General features: G+C 41.0%; 1 protein-coding gene across 1 annotated transcript in view; it reads right to left on the minus strand.

Moving 5' to 3' along the window:
• LOC114513820 (inositol 1,4,5-triphosphate receptor associated 2) overlaps positions 1-590 on the minus strand; it is a 33,429-nt gene extending 32,839 nt beyond the window's left edge. The window contains exon 1 of the mRNA XM_028533198.2: positions 32-590. Within this exon, the coding sequence (XP_028388999.1) occupies positions 32-590 (559 nt within the window). The remainder of the gene's footprint in view (positions 1-31) is intronic.
• Positions 591-18,985: the final 18,395 nt, after the last annotated feature.

Consider the following 18,985-nt stretch of genomic DNA (forward strand, 5'->3'; position numbering starts at 1 on the left):
ATTAAAAGAACATTAAAAGATGAATATTTACCATTTTCATTCCAAGACCATTTTTTCACCATTGAATCCTGAGGAGTAAAAACTTTAGAGCTTTGATCGGAGATGGCATCCAAGTCAAGTGTTAAGGTACTAAAATGATTTTCATTACAATATTTATTCAAATCCTTATTAGAGAAGGGTTCCCCCTTTCTGATCTGGGATACCAATGATATATAATTCTGGGAGCTTTGCCATCTTGGCCCTGAGATATTTTCAGAATTTGTAAGGATAACAGAGTATGATGCTTTCTCAGGGGAGCTGGGATGAGAAGTGGATGTGGTTCTTGCAGACACGGTGTGAGGAGATGGAACCAAGGCATCATTCTCCTCCGAACCTGAGGAGTGAGTGTTGGGGGTAGTCATTTTCTTCAGTACTGCCTCCAAATCTTCCCTGCTGTGAGCCTGTGGACTATCCAAACTGCTGGGTTGGAATTTGATAATCTGTTGAATTGGGTTGGAAAGCTCTTCTCTCCTTTGAATGGCTCTGATTTTTCTACAGATGCTTTCCACTGGGTGATGCCGCTTCTCAGTCACCTTCCTGGCAGAAGCCATTGTTGATTTCCTCCAACGACACAGGTGAAACGGCTACAGTACAGGCAAAAGTAGATAAGGAGTTTAAAGTTAGCTCTGTCCTAACAACAGTTTAGCAATAGGCTATTTATTCCTAAGTTAACTTTGGAGGGATTGAGATAAAATGTCTTTAAATAACTGTCCCTAAACAATTGCTTTATACAACTTCCCATGTGTTTCACTTTGGCACTCAGATTTCTAGAAGATAGTAACTGTTAACACATCTAAAATACTTACCACATTCCAAGCATGGTCCTTAGTCCTTTATAATATCAACTCACTTCATCCTCAACCTACTCTATGAGGTAACCATTACTATCATCTCTACTTCAGGAAAAGAGAGAAAAAGGAACACACCCAAAGACAGCCAGTAAGTTCCAGGGTCCAGATTTGCAGTCCTGCTCCAGAAGCGGGGCCTGTAACCATAATGCTTTCCATTCATCTTTGTATTTCAAATATGATGATGATGATGGCGAAGGTGCTAACAGCTCACATCTGAGTACTGTTCTGGTTCTCAGCTTTTGAGAACTTACTAAATATGCCCGATATTAGGGCACATGTTACCCCAGTATGTTATTGTAAGTTACTATATTAGGGCATATTTTATATGTGTTATATCTAAACTTCATGCAAATAATGTCAGATATGTGAATATACCATTTTTTCCTTTACAGATAATAAAACTGAGGCTCTAAAAGAGCAAGTAACTGGCTAATGGTCACATCTTTAAGATGTGAGTAAAAGGGTGCCCGACCCTGGCATAATTTTACTTAATGGCAGGATATATGACCTGGACAAACAGACTTCTCAAAGCCTGGAATCATAAGTACAGAGGGGGCCCAGGGGCCAAAATGGGTGAAGGGGATTAAGAAGCACAAACTTCCAGTAATAAAATAAGCCATGGGAATCATAATGTATAGCATGGGACACATGGTAACTCTAAGGTGACAGATGGAACTGGACATACTGTGGTGATGATTGTGCAATGCATACAAATGTCAAGCCACTATGTTGTGCACCTGAAACTAGTTAATGTTACATGTTAGTTAGTTATGCCTTAAAGGAAAAAGAGCTTCTTATGAGACAGTAATTAAGGAGTTTGAAAATAAGTCCAAAATTTTGTCTAAATTGATAAAATTTAAATTATTCCAGGCAAAGTGTTACGATGGTGTGAATAGTTAAAAAGCGTTTGAACGTTATGATTTTTAGGACCTCAACACAAATTTCTTTTTTTTTAATATATTTTATTGATTATGCTATTACAGTTGTCCCATTTCCCCCTTCACTCCCCTCCACCCTGTGCCCCCTCTCCCACCCACATTCCCCCCCTTTAGTCCATGTCCATGTGTCATACTTATGAGTTCTTTAGCTTCTACATTTCCCGTACTATTCTTGCCCTCCCCCTATCTATTTTCAACCTACATTCTATGCTACTTATTCTCTATACCTTTTCCCCCTCTCTCCTCCTCCCACCCCTACTGCTAGCCCCCCCTTGTGCCCTCTATTTCTGTGGTTCTGTTCCTATTCTAGTTGTTTACTTAGTTTCTTTTGGTTTTGCTTTAGGTGTGGTTGTTAATAATTGTGAGTTTGCTGTCCTTTTACTATACATGTCTTTTCTTTATCTTCTTTTCTTAGATAAGTCCCTTTAGCATTTCATAAAGTAAGGGCTTGGTGATGATGAACTCCTTTAATTTGACCTTATCTGAAAAGCACTTTATCTTCTCTTCCATTCTAAATGAGAGCTTTGCTGGATAGAGCAATCTGGGATGTAGGTCCTTGTCTTTCATGACTTGGAATATTTCTTTCCAGCCCCTTCTTGCCTGTAAGGTCTCTTTGGAGAAATCAGCTGACAGTCTGATGGGAACTCCTTTGTAGGTGACTGTCCCCTTATCTCTTGCTGCTTCTAGGATTCTCTCCTTCGTTTTTACCTTGGCTAATGTAATTATGATGTGCCTTGGTGTGTTTCTTCTTGGGTCCAACTTCTTTGGGGCTCTCTGCGCTCCTTGGATTTCTTGGAAGACTGTTCCCTTTGCCAGTTTGGGGAAGTTCTCCTTTATTATTTGTTCAAATAACTTTTCCACTTGTTGGTCCTCCCCTTCTGGTACCCCTATAATTCGGATGTTAGAACGTTTAAAGGTGTCCTCAATGGTCTTAAGCTTTTCTTCGATTTTTTGAATTCTTATTTCATCATGCTCTCCTGCTTGGTTGATTCTATCTTCCTTCTGGTCCACTGTGTTGTTTTGAGACTCAGATTCCTTCCTTTCACAATTGGCTCTCCTCCGTGTGTCTTCCTGCATCCCTTTTATGGTAATCTGCATTTTTTCATGTAATTTGGATCCAAAATCAACCAGTTCCGTGAGCTTCCTGATCACCAGTGTTTTGAACTGTGCATCTGATAGATTGGCTATTTCTTGGTCACTCAAAAGGATGAGTCCTGGGGGACTGATCTGTTCTGCTGGAAACATGTCTTATGTCTTTCCCTATCTCTCCTATTATTTTACTTATTTATTTTTTCTCCGGTCTGGTCGCTCTTGTTACGGTGGGGGGCGGAGCCTTAGGTGTTCACCGGGGCTGGGTGCCCCAGTCGCTAGCTTGTGACGTTATATGTGGGGGCAGGGGCGGGAACGGGGACAGGAGGGATCAATGGCGACCGTTCCGTACTCCTGGAGCCAGACACTTCCCTGGGCTTCTGGGCCGTGAGCTCTGCCCTGGTCCCCTGTCGCTGCCCCACTGATTCCCCCAGCCGCTGCTTGCGTGCTCAGGGATCACCGCTGCACAGCTGCGCTCTTGCGTCCCGGATTGCTGTCGCGCCGATTTTGCACCAGATTTCCCCCCGACCTACACGCGCCTGCGACCCACACCAGCTCCGCGCCCGCTCGCTCGCCTCGTCGTCCCCTACCAGTCTGGATGTACGGGTCTACTTCAACTTCTTGGCTGTCCGACTTCCATTTAGATAAATCCTCTGACAGTTCTGATATTATGACTGCAAATCATTGTCGTAAATTATTGTGGTTCTGTTCTTGGTTGTGCAAGGAGGTACGGTGCGTCCACCTATTCCTCCATCTTGCCGGAAGTCTCTCAACACAAATTTCTACTCACAGAAATTTAGAGCGGAAATTCCTAAGAGAGAATGAACAAAAGCTACAGAATTTTTAAAAGAGCTATACTTGGGGAAAGTATCTAGAAAGACTGGGAAGAAGAAGATGTTTGAAGTCCTCTTAATTTGCTTTCATTTTATCTCAACATAATGGTCGCCAGCTCCAATGAATAAAATTTCCACCAACACAATCCTTTACCATTTAAGGTAATAATCATCTTTGAACCTTTTTGTTGTCACTTGACAATACCCTTCTTTCTATGTACTCAAGGGATCGCTTTCAATGCCAAGTCTAGACATCTCCCTCTATCCAAATCCTGGATATCATTGGACTCAATGCTTTTTGTATAAGTGTATCTTATCATTTAATTAATTTTTTCTTTTATGCTTGGATTGTTTCAAATGTGAATGTATGCATGTTGTCTTCTCAAAAACACTTTTAGTTTTTGTATCCAAAAGTTCTGAGGTGATTCTTTTCTAAAAACTCAATGCATTATTACTAGCATAATTGATAAGGCACAATTATATATGATGTAATTACCAAGATTGTGGACTAGTCCTTTAGCTATAGGGAGTGTTGGCGTTCAAATAAGCAGCTATTTCCTTTTCTGAAGAATTTGCCCTGGCCATTCAGGAGCTGCACATTGCTCCTCTGAGAAGCTGGAAGGAAAGTAGTGGCAATGACAGAAAAAGAGAATTAGCCTGCGAACACCAACCCATTCCAAATCTACAGCTGGCCACAATGGTGACATAGCAGGAGCCATCTGACCTCCCCATGTCAAGTAAAGGGCCTTAGAAAAGACTGGGTAAGGGTTTGTTGGTGTTCTCAGTGTGATGAGACTGTCACCCTTCAAGAGCCAGAGAACTGAGGCACAGGTTGAGCGTGCAGCTAACAGATGCCTTGGAATTGGAACGTCAGACTCCCAGATCCTGTCCGCCCTCCTTATTGAACACTGATGAGATGTTCTAGCCACAAGGAAAGACCTTGCTTGGTGGGCCTTTGTGACTGACCCCAATTAATGCTCCTAGCATTTAAGACAGACATTTCCATTTGCTTTTCCAAGGCATTTTTCTCCTACCATCTGTTTTCTGAAATTCTATAACTCACCTAAGGGAGCCTTGCTCTACAGTTTACTAACTAAACCTTATACAGAGTACACTTCAGATACTAACTCTTCATGAGCTAGCAAAACTTCACAAAAATAACTTGTTTTGCTTTTTCTAACACAGAACAGAACGTTTGTAGGAGGGAGTTCAGTAACTACAATGTGATGATAAAGATTTCAAAATTTGTGCTACCTTCTCCATATATATCCCAGAAACATCCCCTGCCTGTCCTGTCTAAACCTCTTCTTCAGTTTGAGGTCCTGTTAGGAAAGATTAGCAGCAATCTGTCTAACACTTAAAAATACAAGTCTACTTTGATTTGTGCAATAACTGTCTTTGAAAAAGTACTAGCTGGAAATTAAAAACTGAAAGTTAATTGTACCAGAAGAATTAGTTGCTTGGAGTTTCTCTTTTAAAGGACTTTCCTCCTTATTTATCCATTTTAGTTGATTGCATATTTATTAGGTAAAGATGGTACACTTGCAGAAACCCCAGTGGCAAAGATTCTTGCTCCTAAGTTCTCTGAATCTTTGTGGCTGGCACTTGACATCATTCATCCCTTTAGGCATTCGGCCAATACTTATTAAGTACAGAGAGTGTAAACCCTGGGCAGATACTGGAGGCACAATGATGAGCAAAACAGAGTATCTGCTCTCCCAAAATTTGTGATCTATGGGAGACACAGATAGGAACAAGGAAGCTGGCAGGATCACTAGATACAATCTAGGATGCCCACTGTTTATTTGAATTTGAATTTCAAATAAACAATGGCTAATTTTTTAGCATACATATGTCACAAAAGTTACACAGGAAAAACTTATACAAAAAATATTTGTTTTTTATCCAAAATTCAAATTTCACTGAGCAGCTTATGTTTATTAGCTCAATCTAGCAACCTTAAAGCCTATGGATAAATACTTACATTTTGGGAAAGAAAGGTGCCAGAGGCTATGAGAACATATGATGGGCGGTTATTCTAGTTTGACAGTGAAGACAGAGAAAAATCAGTGCCAATGCTATACATACTGTTTGCTAAATCCAAGGTTATAAACAGAAACTTAAAAAGTGGAATCATAAATCTGCTATAAGAATTCCCATTTGGATTCCCATAAGCTAAATGTCAGAGATTACCCAAACCAATTATTTCACTAATCTAATTTCTTTCTTTTATTGATTGAACTATGCCTCACTTTCCTTACTTCTAGAATCTGAGTTCTGTTGTTTTTATTGCCTGAGTTGCCTTGTGGTACGTGGTATAAGCTCTTGAATCAACGATTTCCAACCATCTCCTTGATGTAAAGCTCTACAGCAGGAATGAAAAACCCCTGCTGCGTGGCAGCATCTGTAAAACAGGTGTGATGTGTTCCTTACTCAGGGTTAGGCTGTGCGTTACATGTCGTTTCCACCAGTGATGGGACTGCGGAGGTCAACCTGAATCTCTGATTGTCGTCCACTCTTTGAGACATACAGAAATCTTCTACATTTGTTCTCACTTCCTTAAAGGAGTACTCAGTAGGTTAGAATAAAACCTCCATATATGTGTGCTGTAGACAATATTTCGTATTCTCTAGGAATTTACAGACAATATAAAAACATTATTTGTTCTTCTCAGTATCCATATTCTTCCATCACTAAGAAACAGTTGAATTTCTTTGTGAAGAAAGACGTAAGATTTATACAGAGATACAAAAGTGGCATCCTTGAAAAAGTTAGCAGATTTCAGGGCGATTCAAAAAGATCTTTAGAAGGCCCTGTGAATCAAACTCTGACTCAGAAAAGTTATGTTGACAATGTAATCTTTTTCTTATCAACCATTTACATTTCTCTCCCTTTACTAATTGTTGCTTCTTAAACATTGAACTTACAAACTTTAGATTAGGTAGCTCATTTTAATAATCAATCAATACTTAATTATGAAATCCAGGCGAAACTTTCACCTGAGTGAGTCCCACTTGGTTGTTTAATTAAAGCAACACCCATAATTAATGCCTAAAAAATTTCGATATATATCCGCACACAGGCACACCCTGGAGACATTGCGGCTTCGGTCCCAGACCACCACAATAAAGCAAGTCACAATCTTTTTGCTGGGAAAGGGTTTTGCCTTCAGTCTGTAAAAAAAATACAACATCTGTGAAGTACAATGAAGCAAAGCACAATAAAACCAGGTATGCCCATATTGGACCTAGGTAAATAAGGGATTCTTTTGGCCGGAAGAGCTCATCCCTAACAATCAGGTGCCAGTAAACTCTTCATTGAAACTTGAGAAGAAACATCTGTTCACTGAGACGTTCCCAGAAAACTCGTCGTTAGCCAGCCCCGTAAGTGAGCAGAGCATGATGTTCAACTTACCCAGTACATTTTACATTGGCCAAATTACACTGTTTTCAGTTTCTTTGTGACTTATTTTCATGTGATAAAATAATAACACTTACTTTTTCCTGCCCTCTCTAGGATGGATGGTAGCAGCTGTTAAAATGATTTGCAAACCACAAGTTCCAGATTTAGCAGTGCTCAGCGGGGCTGCCATCTGCAAACCTTTGTGATTACTAATAAATGCAAACTGGCATAGAGTGAAACCCTGTCCTCCCACCATTCCCTTAACCCTGTTATATTAAGCGGCTTGGCTGGGTCACACCAAGCTTATTATAAACATCTCACATTGGAACAATTCCTGAAATAGCGCAGTCACACATATGCTTCTGAAAACTGGCTGTGTTCTTCTGTTTCAGTTCTTGTTATATGAAGCCCGGTTTTCTTCTCAGAAACCAGGAGAAAACCTACGATAAGTCTCTAACTCCAAGAACTCAGGTGCTCCTACCTTCTTACCGTCTACAAAACCCCATAACCAGTTTCCACTAACACACATTCCAAGTGATCAAGGCTGGAAATGACAAGGCAAGGCTTGAGGTACCCAAAAGCCCCTTTGAAAACAGTTCTGGGACTTGCCTGTGGCGAAAGCAACATTTCTGGGGAAACTTGCTTGATCACTTCAGCTACCATGTTTTTTCCCAACTTTTTTTAGTGTTTCAATTTTATTCCTAGATTCATTTCAAGTTTTCAATGAATTCTGTTGAACCTTCAGTATAGATTGATCTGGGAGGGTTGCCTCATCTGCTACAAGCACAATGAGCTTGGGTTTGCGGTGAGGAGACGACAGAGCAGCTGCGTCTTTGGTTGCTCTCCCCTGTTGAGGGCAGGACTCGTTTCACCTTAGATGACCAAGGGCTACAGTGTCCACCAAAATGTATTTCCTTGGGGGAAACTCACCACCTCAGTTTCACTTCACCAGCACTCGACGAACCATCTTCTGAGAACTGCGAATGGAGAATGGAGGCCTGCAGGATCAGGTGGCGTGGGCGGAGCTAACTTTTACAGGGTCCTTTGGAGTCAGGTGGAGGACAGAGGCTGGAGGAGAGAGAAGGTGCTGATGAGCTACATCTGCCTCTGTGGTTCTAGCCCAGATCATGAAAAGAGGGGTGTGAGGGAAGACACGTGGAGGGAGGGAGGATGACCCCTTTGGGTGCCTCACTGCCATTTTGGGGCACTTTCACCGTGGTGATCACAGTGAAATAAAGATCACTCAGAATATACTCTCTTTAATTGGGATGAAGGAGAAGTCACTTTTTAAGTTAAATTTCATAGATTTCTATTGGGCCAAGTGCTGCATGGTTTCTAAAACAGTAACGCTATTAATCATTGTGCTTTATGGGACAGTATCTGGTTTGGGAGACATGATATATAAATTATGTACAGCGCAACGATTAAGCAAAGAAGTACATGAGTGGCACATTAAGCTCCGTGGGAAGTCAGGATAGGATGAGCTTGGTGTGGGTTGAGAAGCCTTTATAAAATAGATGGGACATAGCTGGGCTTTAAGTGATAAAATATTTTGGAAAGTCGGCAGCTCGGACAATCCTAGGAGGTGGGGAGAGATGGAGGAAAGCGCGGTGTTGAGACTAAGCTTGCTGCTTTGGCAGCACTAGCTGAACAGTCTGATGGAACCATGAGATAGGCGGGAGGTTGCAGACTAGTGAAAATATACATACATTTAGATAGGTAGGATACATGAGATTCAGAAATGAATGAAGTCTTGCATGATGCCATTTCCCATCCGAGGAAATTAGGTTTAGCAGCGACCAACATCTTAACGACCGAATAAATACAAAACAGCAACAAAAAATACAAAGCAAAGCAAACAAACAAAAAAGCAAACCAGGATCAGGGCTGCAAATACACAGCCCAAAGCATCATAACTGGAAGGGAAATTTTTTTTTCCAACTGACAGTTTTGCTCACTACCCATGGGGCTTCTCAAGCCTGACCCCTCCGGTCCCTAATCACACGGTTCACAGACCTTACTTAGCTTCGGTGATTTCCTACTTCTCCCCGCTTCCCCTTCTCCCTCGCTCCTTCTGGGGTGCTCTGAAGATCTATCTTTTGAATATCCGGGTTTTCATATATGATCCTATTCCTGTGGGTGATCATTTCTGTCACCAGGTGAGAGGGAGGGACTGTCGTAGTTAAGAGTTGGGGCTGTGGATTGAAGTATTCTGAGTTCATATCCCAGCTCTGCCCCTAGTAGATCTGTGACCTTAGACGATTTACCTAACTCCCTGTGCCTCAATTTCTTCACCTGCAAAATTGCATCATGAATGACCTCCTGGGTTTGCTGCAGGAATGCGATGAGATAACATGCTCGGTGTACTTGTGGAAACTCCTTTAATTTATTCAGATATTCAATGACTTCTTAAATCACAAAATAGTGCCCAGAAGGATCTGGTCAGTTCACCCATTGCTGTGTTTCATTTCCCATCAAATGAAATATCATAACATCCATGCTTGTGAACTTGTTATCAATCCACTGATACTGAAACCAGCCTCACCCAGAGATTTTCCTCCTAGTCATAAAGGAAGCCAGCGGTGGAGCCAGAAATAATATTCAAGTTCTGAATCCAGTAGACCATATCACCTGTCTGGCAAATTATACTCTTACTTCCTGCTTCAATCAAGTGTCTCACACCTGACGTTCTCAGAGCAGTGAAAGGAATAACCTGAATAGATTCTAGTGACTCTGCAACACATTGAATGAAGATGTTATTGCATTATTTACTGATTGATTGCCTTGCACTTACTCTGACAATGATTTCCAACTGGTGTGCTGCAAGAATTTTTAAAACATGCCATACCTGACTAATTAGTGGCACTGACCTCTTTTCCCTTAGATTGCCAAACTAAAAAAAAAAGACAACTTACACAACAATAGCTGTCTAGTGTGAATGAATCAAAATTATACCTATTTTTTTCAGATAAGCAAAAAATCTATTTTTTGGTGTGCTCAGAACTTTAATAATTAGTTTATGTGTGCCGTGAGATGACAAAGGTTGAAAATTGCTGCTCTAAGGGAACACCTTCGCTGTAGGCTCTCTGCCCCTGAAGAGCACACGCAGGTGACTTCCGTGCCTGCCCGAAAGGCAGCCAGAAAGGTGCGGTCTCCACTGAAACAGCTCTTCACTGGCTTGCTTTGTTAATATGGGACAGGGAAAAGGGATAAAATGCAGACTTTACCAAAAAGAAACCCAGGCTGGGGCTTTGGGTTTTGGATGTACTGTAGGTACCGCTGCTAACAACATGGGTACTTGGCAAGTAATTTCCCCCTGAGGTAGGGGCCCCTCCTAGGGCCAGGCCTGGATGCAGCCGTCTATCTTGTTATAATCAGAGAACCTCTAAGGGACTCCCTCCCCAGTGTTCAAAATAACCTTTCAAAGAAATAAAATCTTGTCATGTAAATAGAACAAAAAAATCCATTTGAATATCACACATCCCCTTCTCTCTAACATCATTAGAAGTTAGCACCTGGCTGGCATAGCTCAGTGGATTGAGTGCGGGCTGCGAACCAAAGTGTCACAGGTTTGATTCCCAGTCAGGGTACATGCCTGGGTTGCAGGCTATGACCTCCAGCGACCACACATTGATGTTTCTCTCTCTCTCTCTCTCTCTCTCTCTGTCTTTCTCCCTCCCTTCCCTAAAAAATAAAATAAAATCTTAAAAAAAAGTTAGCTAGTAGCTGGATCTCAGGGGCTAATCTCTAGTTGATACAGGGGACTCACTTTAGGTTGGAGGGGGTAAGGGGCACTATTAGAAGGAAGCCAGACAGTGGAATCCAACTTAATACAGCCATGGCCAAACATAACATACATGTGTTTTTTAAAACTGGGTCTAAGATGCATTGTTTCGTATAATGTACTCTATAGTGCCCTTATATTTAGGAAGCATTATCTGAAAATTGCTTTCTGTTAATCAAACTTTAATAAACAAATGCAGTGTCTTCAGACAGCCAATTTCATAAAGATACTGTCCCAAAAAGAAAGGAATTGAGAATTTTAGTGAGCTATGGGTTTCATTCCAAAAAGGAAGAATGCAGAAATGAATACTCTGAAAGAAAAATTGGCAATCTATTTTTAGAGGGAGTTTAAAATGAAGCAAGGCCCTGAAGCTATCACTAAGATATGTATCTGGTGAATGAAAATATCTGTTGCCCTTCCAGATCGACCCTTTGGAAATAAGGCAAGTTGTTCAGTCCCCCCTCAGTGTTCCAGGAGACTGACTTCCGTTGATTTCCCATTGGGCCTGGACAGTAGGAGGCACCAACAGAGAACAGAAGAGCAGGAGGGGACAGAGCCTGGGATCTTTACTCTTTTGGCTCCCACCCTGCCAGGCCCATCTGACAGTGGCTCCCATCAGGTGACCCTCTCCTGAAGCCACTCACAGTCCTCACCTGGCTCTGCACGTCTTCCCACCCTGCTTGGTTCCCTGCACTGTCAACAACACAATGTGTTGGTCTTTGCCAATCTCATAGGTAAGATATGGATGGCCTCTCATTTGAATTTATACTTCTCTTCTTATAAACATGGTTTTATATGTTTAAAGCTATTTGTATTTCCATTTCTATGTTCTATTTTTATTCTTGGTCATTTTTCTTAAATCCTCACACAAGGATGTGTTTGTTGATTTGAGAAAGAGAGAGAGAGAGGGGGAGAGAGAGAGAGAGAGAGAGAGAGATCAATGTGAGAAACATCGATTCTTTGCCTACTGTACATGCCTCAACTAGGGATAGAACCCACAATTCAGATACATGTCCTGAGTGGGAATCAAACCTGAAACCTTTTGGTGCATGGGACGACACTTCAACCAGCTGAGCCAGCCTGCCAAAGATTGGTCATTTTTTAATAGAAGCTTAATTTTACCAATTTACAAAAGGTCTTTATATATTAAGAAATTTAGTTCTTTGTTTTGTGTGTTAAATATGCATTTTACAATTTGTAATTTCTATTTCATTGATGTATTTTGTCATGAAGATTTTTTGTTAAGATTTTTATTTATTTTATTTTTAAAGACAGGGAAAGGGAGGGACAAAGAGAAGGAGAGAACTATCATATGATTGCCTCTCACATGCCCTCTGCTGGGGACCTGGCCTGCAACTCAGCCATGTATCCTGACTGGGAATCAAACCGGTGACTTTTTGGTTCGCAAGCTGCCACTCAATCTACTGAACCACACCAGCCAGAATGTCATGCAGATTTTTAAAAAAATACAGTCAAATTTCGATCTTCTTGTGATCTCTGAGTTTGTGGTAGCCATAAAAAACCTTTTCTGACTCCAAAATTATAAACATATTCTCCCATATTCTTTTCTAGTATTTTTTATGATTCAACACATTGAGAATTTATTGGTATACAGGGAGATAGGACTCTATACCTTATTATTTTTCAGATGGCTGTCTGCTTTTTTCCCACTAGGAAATTACCCGACAGATAAACTTGCACATATTTACAAAGATACACGTAAAAATATATTTATTTTAGCATATTTAGAATGGCAAAATATTGAAAACAACCTTTGCATCCTTCAACAGGGGACTGATTATATAAATTACAGTTCATTCACACACTGGAATAAAATACAGCTGTTTAGAAGAAAGAGGTTCTTTAAGGACTGACACCGAATTCCAAAGTTCTGTGGTCAAGTTATAAATCAACCCTAAGGCAAAGAGCAGTGCTTATGCCATTTCTGATTTAGAAACATATATTACAACCAAAGCAGAACATATATACACATGGAGGAAAGGAAACTGGAGACACTGACAGCCTTGGGAAAGGCAATGGGGGGACTAAGGGACAGGAGAAGGGAGATTGAATTACACCTGTGTATATTTTTATGCTGTACTCATGTACAATGTCATAAACTTAAACAAATGAATCATTAAAAGAGAAAAATAAGAGGCCTTTTAAGACTCAAGTAGTTATATTTTGGTAACTAATGTATTACCACACAATGTAGATTTGTAAGATAATGTCATTCACAGTATTGATCTCCTTAGTTCAGCAAAACTTATTTTTTAACCTAAGGGCAAAAATGTGGGTCAGTAGCACCCTCTGCTGGTAGCCAGTTGAAATTTAATGACCCAGAAATCATAAATAAATCTATGATTTTTCTTATGCTCTTCAGGATTATGGTTTTCTCAAATAATATATCATGACTAATACTTCATATCATAATTTTAAAAATCACTTGGAAATTTATAAATTTTAAAAAATTATACATTTTTGTAGGACTCCACAATTTTAGTGTTTTAACCGCTCTCTACTTTTGATGATGTGGGAACATGGAGAATAAAATAATAACCATTTTTAATAATAGTTATCACAATGTTGTATAAAATTAAGCAATACTGCATATTTTTGTCCCATCGGCCTATATATTTCTCATCATATTCATCATCAACAAATATTAAGTATGTCCATTATAATGTCGGGTATGTCCTACTGCTGGGGAAGCATTGTGAACAAAATGGATAAATTTCCTGTTCTCACAGAGCTTACTTTCCTACCAAAGGAAACATAAAATTAGCACAACTGACCAAAATATAATAATGTTACAAGCCTTACATGGGCTGAAGAAGGAAAAGTTAAGAGAATGTAAAAAATGACTTTGGAGGGAAGGTTGCAGTTGCAGATGGGGGAGCCAAGGAAGGGATCACTGGAAGGTACATCTGAACACAGACCTGATGGACGGGAAAGAGCTAGCCAGAAGGGACCTGTGAAAATGCATCAAGGCAGAAGGGCAAGGGCAGAGGTCCTGAGGTACCATTTGCTTGACACATTTGAGAAACGGCAAGGAAACTAATGTGACTGGAGTGAACAGAACAGAAGAAAGTAGTAGGAAATGAAGTCAGAGCATTAATGAGGAAGAATTAATTATGTAGGATCTTAGGGCTATAGAGGGAATTGGCTTTTACCCTGAGTGAGATGGGAAGCCATTGGATGATTACTCAGAGCAGATACAAGCTCTGAGTAAATAAATAAACTGAAAGGAGTCAAGGTAGAAACAGTGAGATTAGTTATATTGTTTATAGCAATAACCCATTGTCATTGAAGAAACAATGACAATGTTATAGATAGAAAAATAATGTTATAAATAAATGGATAATAGATAGATGATAGGTAGGTAGGTAGGTAGATAGATAAATACTGTTAGATGAGGAAGGATAAGCTGGCAGACCAAATGTGAGGTTTGAGACTAAGAGAAGAATCAAGAACAACTTCAAGATTTTGGACTCAGAAACTGGAAGGATGTAGCTACCATTAACTGAAATGGTTTAGAGGAAGGGATGACCATTGAGAGCTCAACTTCAGATGGCTGAGTTTGAGATGTTATGAAATACTCAAGTGGAGGTTGTCAAGTAGGCAGTTAGAAATATGGTCTGGATTCAGCAGAGTGGTTTGGCTTGGAGACATGAGGCTGGGAGTCCTGAGCATGAAGGTGGCACATAAGGTCGTGAAACCTACTGAAGCCACCCAGGGAGTGAAGGTAGATAGGAAAGACACATCCAAGGCCTGAGCCGTATGGTATGTCAGCGTTTATCAGCCTGGGTGATGAGATAACGAGGAACCAGCAAAAGAGAGTGAAAAGGAGCAGCGGAAAGGTCAAAGGCAGAGGAAGGTAGAAAACTGGAGGAGTGCAGGGTCCTAGAAACCTAGTTTCAAGGAATACAAAGTGATCAACTGCTGATAGCAAAGTAAAACGAGGAATAGAAAATGACCTTGGATTGGCAGTAAGGAAATGGGTAACTGGTGATTTTGAGGAGAACAATTTCATTACAATGTGTTCAAAACCAAAGGAGAGGAGAGAAGTTAGACACTGTGAGAATGGACACTACTTTTTAAGAGTTTGCTGTGTTGCTGTAGAATATTGTGCCTATAGTTAATAAAATGTGGTGTGTGCTGAAAAGGTTAACAGGATCAATTTCATGTTAAGTATTGTGACCACACACACACAATAACAAAAGCACATAAGGAAACTTCGGAGGTAGTGGATATATTTATTACCTTAATTATGGTGGTGGTATCACTGCTGTATACATATGTCAAAACTCACCAAATTGTATAGTTTTTGTATATTACCTTAATAAAGCTATTAAAACAAGAGTTTGTTGCGAAAGGAAGGAAAGAAATGGACAAAAGCAGAAAGAAATGGAGTCAAGGGTGTTTAGTGTTTTGGTTTTTGGGTTTCTTTTAGTTGGAAGAAATAACATGTTTGCATGTTTATGGAAAAGAGCTGATTTGAAAGGAAAACTTGAGGCTGCAGGAGACAGCAGTGGGGATGATGAACCCTACCATGAAACACGTGTCAGAGGAGGAAGCCCAGGGCCAGGTGAGGGTGCAGGCTTTGCTAGCCACAGAGGCAGCCCACCCACAGGGCAGGGGAGGTACCGAGTATGGACACAGTGCAGTTAGGTAAGCACTGGGGAGGGGTTGTGGATGTTTTCTTTCTATCGCTTCAATGATCCCAGGAAAGCCAAAAGGGAAATAGTGTTGGAAGTCCGAGGAGCAAGGAGAAATATAAAATAACCTAGAAAGACAGGATTAGGAAAGCACAGCACCATTGCCAGACAGCATGAGAGGCAACATGAAAATTCGTTGATGGAATGTGAGACCAACTAGCAGGATTGTATGCTTTCTTAGCTGCATGGGTACAGACACAGAGCAGGTGGAGAACTGGAGTTAACAAAGGCTGTGATTTATCCAATCAGGTGCTACATGAGACATGAAAAGGAGTTAGTAGAGTTGAGAGTGTGTGCAAAGCAGTGACTCTACTGGTGGGCTGTGGGGTTGAAGCCTGCTGGGGAGAAAACATAGGACATTAGTGTGGGGATGAGAAACAGGGCAACAGTGACAGGATCAGTGGATGGGGGATCCTGGTAGAGTCAAGAATAGTGAAGATAGAATAGAAGATGGTAGTCAGCGAGGAATCCGGAATTGAGATATGATGGGGCTGCGGTTATTGGTAAGAACAAGATCAATGCTATGGCCAAGGCAGTAACTGGCTGTGGTAGTGTTCCCGTTGCTACACAAGCCCAAAGTGTATGATCTTTCTTCAAGAGGAGGCCTCATATGGCCTCTAATTTGAGTTAGATGCTCTGTGTATATATCTGCCTTAGGTGTACTTTTGAAAAGAAAAAAAAACAACTTTGAGTGGTTCATATTTCCATATAACACACTAGCATAACAAATAGAGAACATCCAGCATTTTTGAAATGGAAGCGGTATTTCATTCTTCCCAAATGTGCAGTCGTGAATACTTTCAATTAGAGCCCTATTTATTTTGCAAGACCAATGTGTTTCTCTTATTCCCTTCTGGCAGATCAGCATTAGTGTTAAGGTTATGTTGTACAAATATTGCATTCACCTTCTTGTTTTTATGATATACAAAATGAAATCACTTATTCACCAGGACTTTCCCCCTATAAAATTACTCACAAAGCAACTAGCACAGCGAGTTGAATAGTAAATCAAACACTCTATGTGAAACCTAGGCATTCTCAACACCCCCTGATCAATGCACTGAGCTTTGTCAAGGTATGGGAGACAGGAAGTTTCTCAGACAGGAACTTCTGCTGCAAATCAGCAGCCACGTGGGACACTGTTACAAAGTCAGACCAATGCTGCCCACTGTAACACATATCAGCACCTTGTAGGTAATAAGAAGGAGACATCAGTATGTGCATCTTCACGAAAAATTTTTCCAACGTGTGCTTATCTGTGGCCTACAGTATCTTCTGGGACAACTAAACTAGGTTAATTTCCTGACACTCAACAAAGCATGTTTATCAGCAACAGCCAAAGGGTGCTGGGGCTTTGCTGCTTCTGCCAACCAGGTCAGACAGCGTTCACGGTACAGATGACCAGGGATTTCCTGATGCCCTGTGCGGACCTGGCCAGCGGGATGTAAATCTGAGGCCCTGCTGAGCCCCCAGGGGCCTGCTCCCTTCACACTGTTCTGAATGCCAGGCCCAGGGGCACTGAAGCCACTGTGAAAGGGAGGAAAGAGAAATCAAAGAGTCTATGACTTTCATTACTAGTGAAGAGTCACAATAACATATGCACTTCTACCTTTGAGGGAGGCTACCTAGGTAGATCTATTGATGACTGTATTTCTTAAGTGAAGCAGGTGGGACAGAAATGTTAATTTATTTGAGCAAATCGACAGTGTCACTAACAACCAGTGAGGGCCATATCTATGACGTCTATTACTTGGATTTTCTGCCTCCCTTGAAAAATGCCCCAAATAGATGGGGTTCTTCATAGTTTGCTAGTTACTATTAGTGGAAGAGAGGGGTGGGTAATTTCTTTCATGTAGATAGTATTAATGCTTAATGTTTAATCAATTCAAACTCAGCCTTTGGTGAGCATTTCCAACTACTCCTTGCTCATTCACCCTCTGCCGCTGCCTATAAGGGCCCTCTGAATTTAATTCTCTCTTCCCACTATAATTAACCACAAAAGGAGTAATAATACAGTACAGCAGTTAAAACCATGAATTCAAGATCTAGATTGCCTAAGTTTTCCTCTAAACTCTGCCTTTAGGACAACTAACATAACCTCTCTATGGCAAGTTTCTTACATGTGTAGCGTCCATGAAAACAGTATCCAAGTGCGGACTAAATGAATCGCTACTTGCAACGTCCGTGGAACACTGCCCAGCACGTCACAGGCACTCTGGGCATTAGCTCTCTTAATGCCGGAAATATGCCAGGCATCAAGTGCTTTCTCTCAGCATCAGTGTCTTGCTCATCTTTATTAGTTATCTACCACTGGAAGGCAAATCACCCCAAGATTTAGAAACCCAGATCAATCAACATTTCTTTTTTTTAAATTTTTTTATTGTTGTTCAAGTACAGTTTTCTGCCTTTCCCCAAATGCCTTCCCACCACCCTAGCCCTCCTCACCTCCCTCCCCCATTCCCCCCCTTGTTATTGTCCATATGTCCTTTATAGTTATTCCTGTAAACCCTCCACCCTTTTCCCCCTTTATCCCCACCACTCTCCCTTCTGATGACTGCCAGCCTGTTCTCAATTTTAATGTCTTTGGCTATACTTTGCTTGTTTGTTCATTTTGCAATCAACATGTCTGATCTCAGAGTTTCTGTGGGTTAGGAGTCTGGGACTGTTTTGCTGGGTGGTTCTACTTCCAAGATCACTCACATGGTTATCGGTGGCCCGAGTCCCTCTCACATGGGCCTCTCAGCAGATCACTCACATGGCTATTGGCAGGTCTCAGCTCCTCTGCACATGGGCCTCTCAGCAGGGCTGCCGCCCCGCTTGGTGCTGGCTTTCCTCTGGGAGAGCAGTCCAAGGGCGAGAGACGGGGGCAGGGGCAGGGGGAGAACATCACACACACACACACACACACACACACTAGCAACCATCTTTTTAAACCTAATTCTGGAAGTGATATCCCTTTACTTCTGTAATATTCTATCCATTTTAGTTAACTCACTCAATCTAGCCCATCCTTAGAGTAAGGGATTTCACAAAGGCAGGAATAGGGATCATGGGGGACAGCCTACTGTACCAACTGTGAACTAGTTCAGAGTGTCCCTAACTAATTTCGCCTACATATACATATACATATGTATATATAATGTGTGTGTGTATATATATTAATGTGTGTATATATAGAGACAGAGACAGAGAGAGAGAATATTAATTTTACCAATGAGAGCCAGTTTCTAACATCTATCCTTTCAGTAAACACACAGACACTAGTTTTGCCAATAGAACCCATATTTAACATTCAATATGCTAATTAGCAAGGCTTTATTGGTGGAGGACA

Source organism: Phyllostomus discolor, chromosome 2 (assembly GCF_004126475.2).
Source record: "Phyllostomus discolor isolate MPI-MPIP mPhyDis1 chromosome 2, mPhyDis1.pri.v3, whole genome shotgun sequence".
NCBI classification, from domain to species: Eukaryota; Metazoa; Chordata; class Mammalia; order Chiroptera; family Phyllostomidae; genus Phyllostomus; species Phyllostomus discolor.